Genomic DNA, 19933 nt, shown 5'->3' with positions numbered 1-19933 from the left:
CAGTTGGGGGCGAGTCTCTCAGCTGTAGGCGATTCCCTTAGTCAGAGGGTAAGTCACCAACTCCTTTCAAATGTCTCACGGGTATCCAGAATGTCAATTGGGGATGTCAACCATTAATCACTTAGAAGACACAAGCTTGGCTTCATTTAATGTAAGCAATTATTGCTTATTTTTTAGACTTTAAACATTATTAGCAATGTTAAAGACATGTTAAACCTTTTAGAATTCCTAGGGGAGCTTAAAAGGTTTTCAATGATTTCCATTATTTTATAAATATTTTCTCACCCCCTCTCTTTATTTCTTTACTTACTCTGCTCACATACATTCTATAAACTTCGTTATGGTTTCTTCCCTAATAGGCCTTATCCATGTTTATTCTTCATTTACAACTTTCTAATGTATGAGCCCCTTATACTTCTCCCCCTTTCATATAAAATTTTATTTAGGGACTTTATAGGAAAACAAATAATATGACTTCGGTTAACATGAAGTTGTGAAGCTTTAGTGGTTCTTTTGGCAATTGCGATGGTGGCAGTGATTTATTTTTGTTCTTATAATTTCCCAACAAAAAGATAATGATTCTACCCTCAATCATACCCAAGGAAGACATGGATATTAGATCATTTTATGTCACTTAAGAATAGATATTTCCCTTTCGAGCAGGGATGGACATTTCTTCTTCAGAAGACGAAAATGAGGTCATTACGGAGGCTTGTTCACCATCAAAGAGGGTCACCATGGTTGTCCTTTATGTTTATCTTCACTTCTACTTTTTCCTACCCCTTATAAAGGACATGATGGTTCTTCTCCCCCTTTCTCCTTTTTCCACGGAGGTTCTCAAGGCCCTAAATGTTGTGTCTTTTTAGTTAGTCCCTAATAGTTTGGTTTTTATTAAGGCATTTGAAGTTGTGTGCTAAAGTATGGATGTTTCCCTTACTATTGAGATATTCTTCTCATTCTATGTCAACAAACCTTCGAATGAGGGGTTGGGTAACCCTAGGTGGCTTGCATGGATAATCCCTTTTTAAGCCTCACTTCAATCACTAAAAGAATTGGAAAGATAAATTTTCCCGAGTGAGGGGGTGAGGGCTTTTGTGTAGTGGTGAGGCCCAACATTACTCCTCTATTCCCTTTAGCTTGGACGGATGAACCCATGGATATCATGAGATATTACATCAAATAGATTAATCCCATAGAGGCGAGGATAGTTCGCATCCTGGAGAAGTTTAAGATTACAAAATCTCACACATTGATTAAGTTGTGGTTGAAGGGTGGTGACTCCTTTGACGAATACCTGAGTAAGCTTTTCGTAACTTGGTGTTTTTCACGGATATCCCTTGGATAATATGTTACATTTTTGTATCATCTCACAAATTAAATGTAAAGGATTAACCTTAAGGATTGGAAAAAAAAGATGTGACAGAATCCAAGTTGTGCGAGGAAAAACTAGTAGCCCTTAAAGTCATCCAGACGACTTTACTGTCAAAAGAAGGAAAAGGCAAGTTGAGGGACAACCTCTTGACTCACCAAGTGATAAGGTTTTTAGACAGGAAAAGGTCCATTCATAAGCCATATGACTAGGAGACTCTTCCGCCTCAACCCACTTTTATGAAGCGATGTTGGTTTTAATGTCATTCAGCTTACTAGAACTCACATCCCATTCTCCGAGAAGTTCCTTGGAGATTATAAGACTCGTATATCTAAATCACCCTATGCACTTATTGACATGAAAGAGAACCTATTGATAAGGTCACTAATGATGAAGAGCATCAACCAGGAGAAGCTACGTCAGGCAAAGAAGGAGTTAAGGGGAAAATGCAAGAATTATGAGGATGGCTACTCCCAAATCCAGAAGTTGCTGGAGGCCATGCAAAAGGATAACGAATCTTGGGAGAGGAAATTGGTCATTATGGAGACCAAAGCCAATGAACTAATTTCTAAAGAAGAGTCTCTAATGACATATTTGGAGGATGTCATTCGCTATAAGCAAGAATTAGATGGCGAGGTGTCAGATCTTAAGGATGAATTGGTATTGATTTATGGCACTTACTTTGTGTGTGTGAAGGAATATGTGTCATTATTTTATCCTCAACTAAACTTGGGCATGCTGGATGTTTTAAAGTTATCAACAATTATCAGTTGGTGGATGAGGATGAGGTGCCTCCACCAGAGCATGAAGGATCTCCCTATGCGGTATGAGCTAAGAAGGGTCATAGCGATGAAGTTGCGATGGAAGGTGGTGATCGTGTTATTTATTTCCAGGAGGAGGTACTTGTGGAAGAGGCACCCTAGAAAGATGTCCCTTTATTAGGTTTCATGTATTCTATTTCTTTGGCCCCACGTGGCTTTTCTTATAATCCAACTATTATCGATATCGCCCCTTGAGACAATGATCCTCTTGTATAAATATGAAACGCCACTAACCAAAAGGGAGTGGTCATGGTTCCTCCACGAAAACTTAAGGCATTTTCCCTCCAAAGGGGAAACAAGGGTCCCTTCTTGGAACATAACACATTATATCTCCTTCGTAGGATTTCAGAGCTTTGATCACCTCTATAGGCAACAAAGATCCTTTTTTAAGGGTCCAACATTCGTGATCGCCTCAAGTGCGACAATGATCCCTCTTGGGAATCCCAAACTTTGATTGCCTCTAAGGGAGGCAAGGATCCCTCTCGAGGATCCAACATTTTAATTGCCTTTAAGAGCGACAAGAATCCTTCCTAAGGATCCATCACTTTAATTGCCTAAAGGACGACGGTGATCCCTCTTAAGGATCCAACACTTTAATATCTTCAAGAGTAGCAATGATATTTCTTCAGGATCTAACACTTTGATCGCCTGTACGGGTGGTAAGGATCCCTCTTGAGGATCTAACACTTTGATCGTCTCTAAGGGCGACAAAGATCCTTTTTTAGGATCCAACACTTTAATCGTCACTAAGGGCAACAAGGATTCCTATTGAGGATCCAATACTCTAATCGCCTCTAAGGGTAGTCTTTAGTATTCTTATGCTACATGTAAAGAGGGAGAAGATACATAAATGCAGATACTTAAGAAATACAAAAGGGACAAGCCTTATTAAAAGCCCTTGCCTCTTTAGAGGTAGACAAGGAAAAAAGTGCATCCCCAGAAAATAATATGTCTTTACAAGAGACATAGATAATGAAATAAACAATGGTAAAAAAAATAAACAAACAATGGTAAAATAAATATGTGTCAGTCCTATGTTTTCTCTCCCTTTTGAGGTGGAATTTCTTCATCACGACAAGCTTCTTCTGGGGACTTAACTTCCGACCCAACTTTCCTAGTATTCACATCCATAGTTTGAACCCTCTTAAGCTTGAGACTCTCTACATAACATTTAATGGCGATTTATTGGTCTCCTTGGATGACTCCAACCCGTCCGTCAAAGATCGCGTATTTCATGCGTAAATATAAGGTTGACAATGTGGAGCTTAACTTATTAAAAATTGGTCAATTTATGGTCATATTATAATAAGAGGGGGCGAATATAATAAGATACCTGACCTTGATATCTTTGGCTTGTTCTCCCACCCTGAAGGTGGTCTTTAGTATGACATAGCCTTTCACTTACACTTGTTCTTTAGAGAACCCATTGAGGGATCCCTTGAAAGCCTTTTAAGTCTTATGGGTCGAGGTGAAGCCCCTAAAATTCATCCCAATACAATATTTTTATGGAGCTCCCTTGATCAACGAGAACTCTCTTGATCTTCTAGTCATCGCACATGACAATGATGATCATGGGGTCGTCATTGTGAAGGCGAATGCCTACCGCATATCTTTCTGAAAAGGTGATCTCAATTTGTGACATTTTTGCCTCACCTTCCTTTAACTAATTGGGGAGGTCCTCTATATTTAATACATGATGGGCATACTTTTGCGGACGAAACTAGTTTCCCTACCCCTAATAAATCCTCCTGCAATTGTGTTGAGCGTATGGAGTACAACCTTATCATCTTCTTCTTTAGATGACTTATTTCCCTTTGTGAATATGGTGTTTCCTCTATCGTCCCGCCCTTAGGAGTTGGACCTTTCAGACATTTGTCACTTTTATAAACAAAAACACTTACCTTTTCTTATTAGCACTAGCAATTCATCTAAATTTTTTAATCTCATAAGGGCCTAATTATGTCCCTTTTATTAATGGACATCATTCTTTTAACTCTTTTGATGAATTTAGTCGTTTCACATGGATTATATTAATGAAACTTAGGAGTGAAATCCGTAAACACATTTCAACTTTTATTTCTTTCATTAAAACTTAATTTCTACATCTTAAAATGTCTTCAAACTGATAATAGAAATGAATTTCTGATGTACGACTTTTTCTATTCTAAGGGCATTCTTCACCAACGTTTCAACAAATGATTTAGTTAAAAGGAAACACCAACATATTTTAATGTTGCTCGTGCTCTTTCCTTTCAAGCAAATCTCCCTAAAAACTTTTGACATTTTTCTATACAACTTGTTGTTCATCTTATTAAAAGAGTCAATTGACCTTTACCGAAGAACAAATCCCTTTTTCAAATTCTTTATAACAATGCTCCTATTTTATTAGATTTAAAAACCTTTGGTTGATTTGCTTTTGCTTCTTATCTTAATGCTCATAGATTAAAATTTGTCACTCTACGCTAAGAAAACAATTTTCTTAGGTTATAAACATGGTAGGAAAGGTTATATTTATATGATTTAACTAACATGTTTTTTTAGTTTCCAGAAATTCCATTTTCTATGAAAATATCTTCCCTTTCCATACTAATGATCAACAAAACATCCCCTGTCCCCAACCAAGTTGTTACCCGGTTGAACCTGACCTTGAACCCCTCATACCTAATCAACCTCCTCCTTTTCCTACTACCATAACTACACCAGCTATTCCTACAACTACTTCTTCTCACCCATATTCCCTCCAATGAAGATCACATACCTCCTACTAACACCTTAAGACATACCCCCCAAATCATTGGCTTCATCTTTCTTATCTCTGATTCCAAAAAGGTGAATCCTCAAGATTCCAGCGACTTCCAACCAATTTTCCTAATAGGTAGTGTCTAGAAAATCATCAATAAGGTGTTGGATGGGAGATTTAAAAAGGTCAATAGTAAGCTCATATCCCACAATCAAACAACTTTTCTTGAGAATAGGAACATGTTAGACGGCGTTTTACTCGTGAACAAACTTATAGATTATGCTAGAAGGTTAAAAAAATACATGTTCTTATTCAAAGTTGAAATGGAAAAAGCCTTTAACTCAGTTTCTTGGGAGGATATTTATTTTATCTTCTCAAGCGTATGCATTTTGGCTCTAAATGGATTGGCTGGATCAGCGCTTGCATTAGCAACAACTCAATGTCGGTCTTGATAAGTGGATGCCCTTGAAGGGAGTTTAAAGCTGAGATAGGGTTGCCCCAAGGAGATCCAATTTCGCCGCTCCTTTTCATCATTGCAGCAGAAGGAATTGCAGGTCTCTTAAGAAATGCTCCCCCATCATCATGCTTTACTCCATTCTCAGTAGTTGATAACTTATATTTTGATCTGCTACAATATGTCGATGATACAATCATAATGGGCAGTGCATGTTGGGAAAACATTTGTACCATCAAGGTGGATCTTAAAGGGTTCGAATTGGCATCAGGTTTGCGAGTTAATTTCCACAAGAGTAAGATCTTAGGCTTCAACGTTAAACATGATTTCTTGCAAGTTACATCTAATTTTCCATAATTTTCTTTGGTTTAGTGGCAGAAGAAATTGGCTGGTTCGACATAAGATTTTCTTGTAAATTAGGCAGAGGGAACATGATCGATTTTTGGCACAACAGGTGGTGTGGTGACGTCCCTTTTAAATTTCTCTTCCCAGTACCTTGTGAAGCATTTCAGACACCCAAATGCAAAATAGATGAATTAGGCAGTTGGCTGCATTGCACTTGGAGCTGGAATATTGGTAATGGGCTGATCTTAATTCTTTTACTGCAAGAATAGAGTACATGGAGCTTGTTGATACTCTATTCAACATAATTCCAATTCAGGAATTAGATGATGCGTTTGTCTGGTGGAAAGATTTTCGCGGTTTTACCGTAAAATCAGCTTATGCACATTTAGAAGGCATATTCGATCAGGGCAGTCCATTAACCAAGAACAAGGTGAAAGCATTCAAATTGTTGTGGTGATCCAATTTACTTATTAATATTCAAACTTTTCCATAGAGATCGATCCTAAACAGGTTGCAGACAAGACACGACTTAGCAAAGCGCGGAGTGTTATCGGGGCAACATAATCTTGTATGTCCGCCGTGTTTGGGGCCTGAGGAATCCTGCATAGTACCTACACCTATTCCTTCGGTGTTCTGTTTCTGTTTTGGTTTGGAAATCTATTTTCAACCGGCTTAATGTGGCTTCGATAACATGTGAGGAATCTCCGGTGGCTCATTTGCTCAGCTTCAGTGCGCTAATGAAAGGAAGAAAAACAAATAAATTCAAGCTTTTAGTTTGGATGTCCACCATGTGGTTAATTTGGCTCACAAGAAATAAAATTTTGTCCAAAGGGGGCGTAAAGGATCAGATGACATTGTATTGCTTTCTAAATCTTTGTCGTGTAATTGATTAGACGCTAGATCTTTAGGGCCTTTGTACATTGATATGCAATTATGGTTTTCTTGTCATTCAAATGCTTTTGCAACATAATGGTCCACATTTGGTGGAATCGATTTGTATCTTACTTTGTATTTTGGGTTAAAACGCTTGCTTTTAATTATGGATATCAAAATGGGCACGACTTGTTCGGCATTTCCATTTTGCCCGCATTTTAGTGCAGGACGGGCCAAAAGTTTATACCCTTATCCTCTAATGTGTCAGTCCCGTCTTGCTCTGTTTTCTTCGCGGGGTTTTCCGAATGCAAGTATTTACTTAAATTTTTGCATTTTTAGGATTAAAAGGTACAGTGTCTGCGAGTTTTCCCCGCCCCACCCTCACTTTTTTGTAGGGGTAGAATTAGGTTTTAGATCCACATCCTCAAGTGTGTCAGGAGCATTTAACTTGTCACCCTCTCACTTGTACCCGATACCCCTCATTTAGAGCACTTTTACAATTATGTAAAAATTGAATTTTTATGAAATTTATCTATTTTTATCAGAAATTTGTAATATGCATAATTTTTTTTTCCATTTTTCTATTTTTTTATCGGAAATTCCGAAGTTTCCGATAAAAAAAATGAATATTTTCAAAAATAAAATTCAAAATTTTCAATTTTTTTTACACTATAAATTTTTTTGAAATTTATGATACACAACCATTTTTTTATTTCTGATAATGTTAATTATTATTATTTTTTTAAAATTGAATTTGAACTACTGAAAATTTCATTTTAGTTGCAATTTCCGATATAAAATAAAATATTTAAATTTTTTTGTAATATTTTTAGGTTCACGTGAATTTCAGATACTCTAATATATTATCAAAATTTAGTATGCATCGGAAATTCTGATATGGCTCCCAAAAATTTCTTACGAAAATTTATTTCAAATTTTTTTAAGAATATTTTATTATGAAATTATGGAGATGCCACGTTTAATTGGTAATTGGTGTGATAACAAGAAATCTCTTATATCCACCTCATCCCCTCCCATTTTTCTTAGGCTTTTGCGGGATAAAATTAAACGGAACGAACATGTTCGTTTGTCACCTTACTTTTGATTTTCATTGTTTAAATTTTTTTTCTAAAATACGTTATCAAATATTAAATACTATTTATATATTCATATTTTAATATTCAATATTAACCGATCCATATCCAAGTAACCCAACTCTTAATTTAGTGAGATAAACTGAAATGTTTTGTTTAGATTTAGTTATAAATTTCTAAAATATAAGATAATGAATAAATAAACTTTTTATTCTTCATTTTAACCTCTCACATTTTAACCTCTCACATTTACATTTGTACGTGAAACTAAAATAGACAAATTAACCAACTAGGCCCCAAACATCACCAAATAAATTGAAAAAAAAATCTGGTTAAGTTGTTAGAGCAAGTAAAGTAAAAACAACCCTACTCATAGCACATGAAAGCAACACATCTGAATTAAAAATTTAAATGACTACTATTAATAACTATAATTATAAAGCGGTGTAGTAACTCATCTCTAGCATAACAAGATCTAGCTTTAATTTTAATCCAAAGGAATCGCTTTGATTTTTATTCTATTCTACTACTGTTACTACAACAACCATCTTTCAATCTTCGTCATTACATTACACTCAGTAATGTCAATCTCAGATCCCAACCGTATTACGTTCGCTCAATCCTTTCTTTGCAGCGCTTTCGCCGCTTGTTTCGCTGAGGTTCTTCAATTTCTCTACATTTCAGTGAATCTTGTTTTTCAGATTCGTTCTTTAATCTTTGTTTTGGTTTTTGTGAATGTAGTTTTGTACTATTCCTTTGGATACAGCTAAGGTGAGACTTCAATTGCAAAAGAAAGGAAGTGTTGGAGTTGATGACGATGATGGTGGAATTGGTTTACCTAAATATAGAGGTTTAATTGGAACTGTTAAAACTATTGCTAGAGAAGAAGGGGTTTATGCTTTGTGGAAAGGCATTGTTCCTGGTTTGCATCGGCAGTGTTTGTATGGTGGTTTGAGAATTGCCTTATATGATCCTGTTAGTAATTATTCATTTTCTTTTTATAGCATAGCACTATCAAGTTATTGATTTGGATTGGAGTGGTTTGGGTTTGTGTATATGATTATGAACTGCATTTTTCACAGGTTAAAACTTTTCTTGTTGGTGCTGCATTTGTTGGAGAAGTTCCTTTGTACCATATGATACTTGCTGCTCTTCTAACTGGTCAGTAGTATTACTGCTTCTTAACTAGCCTATTTTTCTATTACTTATTATTGCTTAAATGTTATGGTTGAAACATAAAGGGGAGTTCTTGATATGGCTTGATGGAAGCGCCGTGGTCTTGGATTCTCTTGTGAGGAAAATATCTTCAAATAACTCTTTGATGCTCTTAGGTTAACATTAGTATATTCCCGTTAAGCCACTTCAGTTAGTAGCGGTGCAGAAATATCAGATGCAAGGACGCAGGTTCGAACCTACGACATCCCAGTTGTTCACCTTTAAAGGGTGAATTTCAATCACTAGGCTATTTGACCAAGAAAAAAAAAGTTAACATAGTATAAGTAAAGAAAAATTAGCTGACTTCTTCACCTTGATGAGGTAGCACTAGAACTTATCATAAATGTGAAATAGTAATTGCTTGATGTAGGTTTAAGTTGTTGGCTTTTAATGTAGGTGATGTAGATAGTTTACAAAATAGGTTGTAAATTGGGGGGAAAGGAAGTGTCAAGAGTTGAGGAAATTCATAAGAAAATGAGTTGGTTTCTCTTGTTGACAACAAGTCTTAAATGCTCATTTTCTTTCTAAATAATGAGAATGATTCCTTGTTGAATTGAAAGTGTGGAGAATTATAGCTTCAAAGAGAGTTGAAGTGATTAGCACTTAGCATTCCTCATTTATAGCACAGGTTAAACTTATATGTTATTGTCATCAATTCACTTTTCTTTAAAACTTGTGTTAGGTGCTTTGGCAATCACTATCGCTAATCCAACTGACCTAGTCAAAGTCAGGCTTCAAGCTGAAGGCCATTTGCCGTCTGGGGTACCTAAGCGTTATTCTGGTGCTATGGATGCATATTCAACCATATTGAAACATGTTAGATTTTCTTCAGATGTGTTTTCTTGGGTTCCTTAATATATGTAAATTACATCTCATTCTATATTTATTTGTTAAACTAGGAAGGGTTAGGGGCCTTGTGGACTGGACTTGGGCCTAATATAGCACGAAATGCAATTATAAATGCTGCTGAACTAGCTAGCTATGATCAAGTGAAACAGGTAATCACATTATAAGGGATTCTAAATTGGAATTTTGCTAGAATTTAATGTTGTTGCCTTGCATAAAATGCAATTGCAATGCTGCTCTGATTCTTTATACTTATGCAGACGATTTTGAAAATTCCAGGGTTCACGGACAATGCCTTTACTCACCTCCTAGCTGGCTTAGGAGCAGGTCTTTTTGCTGTCTTTATTGGTTCACCTGTTGATGTGGTAGGTTCTACCACAGCTCGTTCCCTCCTATTTTTTTTTACCTGCAGCCCGCACTTGCGTTTTAGATGAACATTTGATAGTAATGACAGATCTGTCAATAACGATGAATCAAAATACTGTTTCACTGTGTTCTCCCACAAACATCCTTGTTGAGTTATAAGGAACTTGGTATTTTGAAAATTTAAAACTATTGCAAGCAAGATTTACCATAGCACGGAGTGCATGAAAATGTTCAGTTGAAGTTTTTTTGGTGAACTCTTATGAAGTAACACCATCTAAATTTTTAAAGCATTTTGTGATTTATCCACGTTTATAATTTTTCAGGTAAAATCCAGGATGATGGGGGACTCAAGCTACAAAAACACATTTGACTGTTTTCTCAAGACTTCGTTCAATGAGGTTAGTGAACTTCTTTCTTATTTGATTTTGTGATTGTTGTATTGCAACTTTAAATCTTGAATCCAGTGAAGTTGAAAGCTTTCTGACAATAACTAGCACCTTTTTGGTTATCATGTTAGTTTTTCTAAGGCTTTTATTTTGGATGTTCTGATTATTTTATATGACAAAGATATCAATTTTATGAGGGGAAACATGAGAGATGGAACTTAATAATTTAACAATGAATATTTTTTTTTATATACTTGCTGCAACCTTTATTTCTCTGTTCTGGAGTGAACTGAAAGTATTTTTTACAGTTCCTGCTATCTTGGTGGTGTGAAGAAAAGGTTCACATTAAGTTTATCATTTTCTTATTTTGGACAACTTGAATTCATGTCACAAATATATTGCAGGGGTTTTTGGCATTTTATAAAGGCTTCCTTCCTAATTTTGGTCGAGTAGGAGCCTGGAATGTGATTATGTTTCTTACCCTTGAACAAGTAAGATATACATATTAAACTGTTATGCTGGTAGAATGACCTCTTTATTCATATATCACATTGCACCTTTTTATCCATCTATAATGTTTTGCTTAAAGGTTTGATCCACTTGTATATGCTCTCATTACATAGCTTAGACAGAGTATGCCAGATCTGTCTTGGTCTAGTCTAGATTTTGAATGAAAATTTACATTATGGTTGCTGATGAATGCATAATTTTTGCAAATTTGTTTCTTCTGCTTTAGCTTCTAACATACCAACTTGAGAGAAATTAGTTTTATTTTCGCCTCTGATCACGACCAATTTTTTAGATCTGTGTTCTGAAAATTGTCATTCATAGCCAAGTACAATTGTCCTGTTCTAAATTGGTTTTCAGCTAAAACATACATGTAAATTTTCCTATAAACCATCTCTTTTTAGTACTTCTATAATAAATAAAGCAACTATGTGTGGCCTTGTAAGCTACAAAACTTTGCTTTTGCCTTTTGATATTGTTAACTGTTTTGTGGGTAAACTTCACTTTGCATGAAACTATATTTGGCTATGATTCCGCCTTTCAATACTTAAAGTGCTCGCTATTTGATCCTTCTGACAGGCCAAAGGTGTTTTTAGAGGATAAAAATTGTTGTTACTCTTCATGATGATTAGATTCAGCAAGCAGAAATACCTTTTCTTTCTCGAATGAATGTTAGCTACCCAACTGCTCTTAGATTTGCTGCAAGAGAAAGATTTCTACAATTATTTTTCCGTACTTCTGCAATGCAGAGAAGTCACACCTCATAGTCATATGTTCTGAATCGAATAAACTATTAGATTGTATTTCTATATTTGTTTTCTGCGTGCCTGTGGATAGTAGTGCATATTACCATTCATATATTCTTAACCAACGAATATACTGTTAAATTACATTCACTTTATAGATGTACACTGTATTGTATTATTATGATATATCATTTTTCTGGGAAATACACTACCCATTTCCCAACTCATTGAACAGACCAACGAAATGAAGCATGTATAAACACCAAATTTTAGTTTATAATTTATTTCTCAATTCAAATTATTGTTATCGGGTACACTACATTGCCTATGAATCTATGATAGAGAAAATGGATTTTATTTTACTGGTTCTTTCATCTTTGTGAGATCCAAAGTAGCTCTGCATTCAGGGAGTCTAATAATTTTCTTCTCCTCTCGATCATGAATCATACGCCAAAGATACATAGAAAAAGTATTTGCTTGCTATCATATTTTGAGAATGAACTAAATCTCTGTTAATACTATAGTTTTCAGCATTTAATTTGTTACTTTAGCACACAAATGCAACTGGTTTAGTCTTTTATAACTAACCATTGTTGGGCAGAGTTAGTTATTTTTGCTTAACAAACTCAACTTCATATATACAGTTTTAGCTCAATCATATATATATATATATATATATATATTGCAGGCTTCAGATTGAATTGAATAAAAGTCTTTCATTCTCAAGTTTCCATTATGAATTCAATAGTTTGACATGTATCATCTGTCTCAAGATTCTTCTTCCACTATATTTTCTCTGAATTACGCATCCTCTCTTCACGATGCCACCTAGTGTTTAACCTACCGATCCAATTTTGGACCGGTTCCAACTATCTTTTATGGACTTGATCGATGCGACGTGCTCTAGGTCGAAAAATGAAGTTGGATTTCATTGACAGTAGCATTTTCATTCCCGCTGATACCTTCCATCCATCCTATTGTGTCTAAAATTGCTGCAAGATGTTGGTTCACTCATGGATCAAGAACTTACTCTCTGATTCTATCGCTCAATCCATCATTTTCATAAAAATCGCCTTGGACGTTTGGAACGACCTAAAAGTGCGATTCTCACAAGGAGATATGGTTCGCATCTCTGAATTTCAAAAAGAAATCTGCTACCTCAAGCAGGACACCAAATCGGTAACTGGATTCTTCTCTGATCTCAAAATCCTTTGTGAGGAATTAGATTTGTATCTTCCTATGCCTATGTGTAGCTGTCGCGCCAAATGCTCGTGTGAAACAGGAGACAATGCTTCATGTCATTTGTTTCTTGACTGGTTTGAATGAGAATTTCTCTGTGGTTAAGTCTAAAATATTTGTCGTGGATCCCTTACCACCAATTGACAAGATCTTCTCCATGGTTATTCAACAGGAGAGGCAGGGCAATTTTTCTTCTTCTGCTAATGACCCTCACACTTTACTTAATGTTGTTGATTCCAAGAGTTTTGGTTCTAAGTTCAATCTGCTCTTGCTAAGCATGACTCTCGTATTGTACCTTCTGTGGTAAAACTAATCACATTGTAGATAATTGCTTTAAGAAACATTGAATTTCACCTCATTTGCAAAAGTAATATTCCTCTTTGGCAAACAATGTTAATCTGATGGGGTAATAATGACTGCTCTACTACTATTGTTGAAGTGAAATTTGGTTCTTCACCTATGACTCATGATCAACATGAAGTTTTATTGAATATTTTTTTTAAATTTAGCCTTGGTCAAGTTTTAGGAACTACATCTTTAAATCAGGTTGGGTCATTCTCAACTATTGGTAATCCATTAGTTGAACGTAAGCATAATAATACTCATTTTTATTTACATAATTTCACTTTTGATTATTGGCTCATAGATTCACGAACTAGTGCCATATTTGTGGATATGTTCATTGGTTTCACTCTTACCATGAGATTAACCCATTAATGTTAAATTATCAAATGTTGAATTTCTCATTACCAAATGTTCATCAGAATTTAGTTTATCAAATGTATTGTATATTTTTGAATTTTCATTGAATCACAAAGTTGTTGTGATCTTCCTCACTATGTTAGATATAAAAAAAATACCTTATGCCATTAGTAAAAATAAATCTTTGAACCCTTGTGATATAATTATAATCCATTTTGATATTTAGGGTCATTTGCTCTCACATCTATTCATGGTAATTACAATTTAATAAGTGTATTAAACGCATCGAAGTAATAAAATATATAAAAAAATTTCTACATGAATTATGCTATTTTGAAATTAAAATTGAGGATTTTCATATTTAATTTGGGAAAATAAAAGTATAAAATTGATGAAAAACTCGATAAGATTAATGGCGATTAGACATTATTTCAAATATCATGTATGTCATTGTTGATGTTGGCGTCTATTTGCTCCTAAGATGATTTATCAATGATTACGACAATTTAACTTAGCCGTTATACTCAACTATTTGGTGTATACCTCACCATTTTATACTACGCTCCATAATCTCTTGGGTCAGCTGACTAGTCAAAATAGACAATGTTTACCAATGTTTACGTGCGTTTAACCCTAAATCACACCTTATACTTTCTTATCTCTAATCAATTACTAAGTTGAATATATTAATTTTGTTATGAATCATAGAGTTGTGGTCAGTAATCACTACAAGTCTAGATCATTATATGAATTCATAAACACATATAAAGAAATGAACACAAAATTAAACTGAATAACAATATTGAATAAATCAAAGATGCAAACAGTAGAAACACTGAAACATATGTTCCAATAGGTTCATACAGGTTCATCTAACAAGTTCTAATCAATAAAACTTAGTTATTCATACTTATAGAAATCATAACTGAAGTAATAAAGAAACAACGCATGCATTTTTAGTTTGAATTTGACTTTCTAGTGATGAAAACCTTCGCTCTAGAGCTTCAGAAAGTACTTCGCCGTCAAATTCGAGTTCTAAGAATGTCCACCTATAAAATTCTCTTTCTTTTCCTTTTAAACAAGTAAAAAATGTGTTAACAAAGTAGTCCACCGCGACCATGATGAAAAGAATTATGGCCACGATAATTTCATAGTCTATGTCTTTTTTTAGCTTTATTTTTCGAAAATCTCGTCTCAATCCGAGTTATGAAATCCAGATATGATCAAATTATTGAACATACGTCGTGATGTAAGTTTTGCTGAAAAATACTCGTTTCTTCATATTTTTTTTCTTTGTTTCTTCAACTTCTTCACTTTCTTCATATTTTTTCATAAAAATTAAACACAACTAACTGAAAATCATCAAAAAAAATATGCAAATGCTTATAAAAATTATATGATGATAATGTGTCATCACAACCCCAAACTTACACTGTCACTTGTCTTCAAGGAACTCATTCATAACTGTGATCTTCCTCAAAACTTTGTACTTACCAAACCAATGACAAACATCAGTCGTTTCAGAGTTATCACTTTCATTCTTTGATTCAATCCAGCATAATCCAAAAAATATTTTTTCAACTTTCTATATACTCAACCTTCAATCAATCTCAATGTTCACTCTTATTAAAATAATATGGTAAACATCCATTCTCATACAATTGACATAAACATAGGAATTTTCAACATTTTAAAAAATTTATCACTTTCTATTTGAAAACATGCTTTTGAGGTCTTTCAAAGGTTGTAATTTGCCTTATATAAATGTGGAATATATTTGGCTAGTAGGTTCGATTCCTTGGAGTTAAGTATCTACTACCTTCTTATTTTCACATCATCCCTACATATTCTTTTCTTGTTTTCACTCATGGGTACTAAAATTCTGAATTTTTTTTTCTTTCTAGAAGCTCTAAATTTTAACATTATAATATATTTTCTAGCTTTTAATCATTATTATATTTCGTTGACTTTTGTACGATTATCAGATTCTAGTACCCTAACCCCAAACTTAAATCATTTCTAATTCCAAAAGCAGCCTAAAACTTAGCTTTTTGCATACATCAAAACAAAACATAGAAAAATAACAATATGAGGGTGGAAAGATTTCTCTTTCAGGCCAATCGGCTAAATATATGGCTAATACACCGAAAGAATGACTTAGGCTTAACGAATTTAGTAACAAATAAAACAAATTCTTTTCAAATTCATCTAAGAAAGGGTCTAAGTAGAAATAAACAACTTCCATCAGCGTGTAATCAAACAAACATACAATAATTCAGAATTAAAATTTTTTTTAGTAGATGAGCAATCATATGGATACTCATACAAGAAGTAAGGTAAATTGTGGAATTATTTGGATCAAACCTTACTTGTTGAAGTATCTGGTGATTAAGTACATGATTTTTAAATATTACTCCTCTTCATATTTTGTTAATCTGGAACTCGAACTTCTGTAACAACTTTGCTTTCTCGTTTCTTTTGTTTTTCTTTACTTATGTCTTAATTATTTTTGTCATTGCTAAAACATCATACTATGTATTAGATTTTATTAGATTTAATTCATATTTAAATTGTATTATTTTCTTAGCCCCTAAGTTTGTTAGAGGGTATTTTAGTATTTTATCCTATTGTAGTAACCCTAGTTTTAGCTTATAAATAGGGTGTCAATCATTGTAACTTTTAATCCTTTTTGTAGCCGTCATTCTCTTAATAGAATATTCATCTTTTATTCTACCTTTGCACCAACAATTGGTATCTAGAGCTCCGGTTCGGATTCATTGGGAAACACGGGAAACACGAGTGAACGTGAGGTCTTGTGTGTTTGATTTTGATTCTTAGATTCGTGTTGAATCTTGAACAAAATCTGATCAGAATTTTAATTCTGTGGGTTGGGAAACACTGTGTGAGAAATCTGAGTGTACTGTGCAAGGTAGAAAGATGAACGGAAACGGCAACATGAACACCAAACTTCCAGTATTTGACGGTAAAAACTGGAATCGTTGGATGATCCAAATGCGTGTACTGTTCGGTGCTCAAGATGTTCTAGATCTTGTCACTGATGGTTATGTTCAGGTAGCAGCAGATGCGACGGATGAACAGAAAAACGCGCAGAAGGAAGTAAGGAAGAAGGATCAGAAAGCATTGTTCTTCATTCATCAATGTGTTGATGTAAATGTGTTTGAGAAGATTGCAGATTCAACGACAGCAAAGGCTGCGTGGGACACACTGGTTAGATGTTATGGTGGTGACGCATCAGTGAAGAAGGTGAAGCTTCAGTCCTTGAGAAAGCAATATGAGAATCTCAACATGAAGAATAATGAGAAAGTTTCTGAATACATCTCCAGAGTGATTCTGATCACTAATGAGATGAAAGCGTGTGGAGAAACTCTTTCTGAAGAAACAATCATGGAGAAGGTATTGAGATCCCTTACCTCTCAATTTGATTACATTGTGGTAGCAATAGAACATTCCAAAGATCTGAGCACCATGAGAATTGAAGAGCTGCAGAGCAGTCTAGAAGCGCAAGAGTTGCGTTTGACTGAGAGAACCTCTGAAAGGGAAATAGAGCAACAGGCTCTGAAAGCAACTTCTGATAGGAGGTATCAGAAGCAGTCAGAAGTCAGGAGAAGATCTGATGGTGGTCAGAAGTCAGAAAGCTCAACCTCTGATAGACAAAAGAATGCTCAGAAGGGAAAAGAGAAGTATGACAAGAAGAAAATCCAATGTTACTGCTGTAAGAAGTTTGGTCACTTTGCTAGAGACTGTTGGTCAAACAAGGAGAGAAAATCAGAAGAAGCAAATATAGCCAGAAGTTCTGATGACGAATCTGTGCTATTGATGGCCTCTGAATCTGATAATATGGATCTGATAGACTGGTGGTATATGGACACTGGCTGCTCAAATCATCTTACTGGAAACAAGAAATGGCTGGTTGACTTTGACTCTGAAAAGAGGACAAAGATCAGATGTGCTGATGACAAATATCTTAATGCAGAAGGTATGGGAAATGTCAGAGTGACTCTGAACAATGGGAAAACAGCATTGATTCAGAACGTGTGGTATGTACCTGGCATCAGAAGCAATCTGATGAGTGTGGGACAATTAATTGAGAAAGGTTTTTCAGTTACCATGAAGGACAATCTTCTGAAGCTGTATGACTGCAATCAGAAGTTGATTATGGAGTCAGAACAGGGAAGAAATAGAACATTCAAGGTGAATGTCAGAACTGCAGACTCAGAATGTCTTAGTGCAACAAGTGCTGAGAAGGAGAGTGAGCTGTGACACAGAAGATTTGGTCATTTGAATTTCAGAAGCTTAAAACATCTGAATTCAAGGAAGTTGGTACATGGAATTCCTGCAATTAAGAAGCCTGAAAAGTCATGCAAAGTTTGCATGGAAGGAAAACAACCACGATTGCCATTTGCGTCAGAAACTGCTCCAAGAGCAAAACATGCCTTGGGAGTTGTACATTCTGATGTGTGTGGTCCATTTCCAGTAACATCGATTGGAGGGAATAAATACTTTGTGTTATTTGTTGATGAATTCACAAGAATGACATGGGTATCCCTTATTAAGTTTAAACACGAGGTGTTTGATGAATTCAAGAAGTTCAGAATGAAGGCTGAGAATCAGAGTGGTCAGAAGTTGAAGATTCTTAGAACTGGCGGTGGAGGTGAGTATAACTCCAAAGAGTTCCAGAAGTTCTGTGAGGAGAATGGAATTGAGCATGAGGTTACTGCTCCTTATACCCCTCAACACAATGGTCTTGCTGAAAGAAGAAACCGCACTTTGCTTGATATGGTGAGAAGCATGCTAAAGGAGAAGAAGCTTCCTCAGAAGCTCTGGGGAGAAGCTGTTGCCACCGCAACGTATGTACTCAACCGATGTCCTACGAAGAAGCTGAAGGAAATAGTTCCAATACAGAAGTGGACTGGAGATAAGCAAAGTGTTAGTCATCTGAAGGTGTTTGGTTCTGTTTGCTATAAACATGTTCCAGAAGCCAGAAGACAGAAGCTGGATGATAGAAGCAAAGTGATGATTCTGATAGGGTACCACAGTACAGGTGCATACAAGCTCTATTGTCCAGAAACCAATAAAATTGAATTCAGCAGAGATGTGATTGTGAAGGAATCAGAAGTTTGGAATTGGGATAAGTCTCAATCTGATTCTGATGTTAGAACTTCTGAAGAAAGGTCAGAGTTCAGAATTTATGAGGTTGGAGTAAATTCTGACGTTGATTCTGACTCTGATAGTGATCCAGAATCTGATGTTCCAGACTCTGATGTTTCAGACTCTGATGATCCTGACTCTGATGACCCAGACTCTGATGGTAATCCAGATTCTGGTGGCAATTCAGACTTTGGAAATATGCCAGAACCTTCAGATGGTCAAAGCTCTGGAGGAAGTCAACCATCTGAAGGTAGAAACTCTGAAGTTGAAGACTCTGAACAAGTTCAGAGACCACAAAGAGTCAGAAACATCCCCAGAAGATATGCATAATTTGACATGCTGCAAGACACTGAAGTAGACTCTGAAGGAGAAGTTATTCAGTGTGCCATGTTAGTAGACTCTAAACTCATAAGTACAGAAGAGGCTCTTAAGCAGAAGCTCTGGCTGAAGGCCATGAAAGAAGAACTTGATGCTATAGAGAGGAACAAGACTTGGAAGCTGACAGAACTTCCAAAAGACAAGAAAGCCATCAGCGTCAGATGGGTTTTCAAGCAGAAGTTAAAGCCAGATGGTTCAATTGGCAAACATAAAGCAAGGTTGGTAGCCAGAGGATTTCTACAGAAACCTGGGTTGGATTACTCTGAAGTGTTTGCACCTGTAGCAAGACATGAAACAATCAGAATGGTGATTGCAATAGCTGCTAACAGGAATTGGCCTCTGATGCATTTAGATGTAAAATCTGCATTTCTGAACGGTCCATTAGAAAAAGAAGTTTACGTGTCACAACCTCCTGGATTTGTGAAAAAGAATCAGGAAGGGATGGTGTACAGATTATACAAAGCTCTATATGGATTGAAACAAGCGCCCAGAGCTTGGAATAAGAAGATTGATTCTTTTTTCAAGAAGCAAGGCTTTCAGAAATGTGAGATGGAGTACGGTGTCTATGTTCAGCATACTTCTGAAGGAAATATGACTCTGGTATGCTTATATGTTGATGATATACTGCTGACTGGAAGTTCTGAACAGGAGATAGCTAAGTTCAAGAAAGTTCTGATGAATGA

General features: G+C 35.5%; 1 protein-coding gene across 1 annotated transcript; it reads left to right on the top strand.

Annotated features, from left to right (window-relative positions):
* Positions 1–8120: 8120 nt before the first annotated feature.
* Positions 8121–12076, top strand: LOC127084639 (mitochondrial uncoupling protein 2). The gene is made up of 9 exons (XM_051025129.1): positions 8121–8355; positions 8438–8671; positions 8779–8857; positions 9594–9727; positions 9811–9909; positions 10018–10122; positions 10447–10521; positions 10914–11000; positions 11596–12076. The coding sequence occupies exons 1-9, from the start codon at positions 8278–8280 to the stop codon at positions 11617–11619; spliced, it is 915 nt and encodes a 304-aa protein (XP_050881086.1). The 5' UTR covers positions 8121–8277; the 3' UTR covers positions 11620–12076.
* Positions 12077–19933: the final 7857 nt, after the last annotated feature.

This window comes from Lathyrus oleraceus, chromosome 5 (assembly GCF_024323335.1).
Source record: "Lathyrus oleraceus cultivar Zhongwan6 chromosome 5, CAAS_Psat_ZW6_1.0, whole genome shotgun sequence".
In the NCBI taxonomy this organism is placed as follows: Eukaryota; Viridiplantae; Streptophyta; class Magnoliopsida; order Fabales; family Fabaceae; genus Lathyrus; species Lathyrus oleraceus.
This window is presented reverse-complemented; position numbering and strand designations above follow the sequence as displayed.

What these genes read in the sequence shown, in the direction of transcription:
- LOC127084639 (XM_051025129.1), top strand. Translation starts at nt 8,278, where the DNA reads ATGTCAATCTCAGATCCCAACCGTATTACGTTCGCTCAATCCTTTCTT. An exon ending in ATTCAACCATATTGAAACAT is followed by an intron (nt 9,728 to 9,810) that starts GTTAGATTTTCT and finishes TTGTTAAACTAG; the next exon opens with GAAGGGTTAGGGGCCTTGTG. An exon ending in TTGGTTCACCTGTTGATGTG is followed by an intron (nt 10,123 to 10,446) that starts GTAGGTTCTACC and finishes ATAATTTTTCAG; the next exon opens with GTAAAATCCAGGATGATGGG.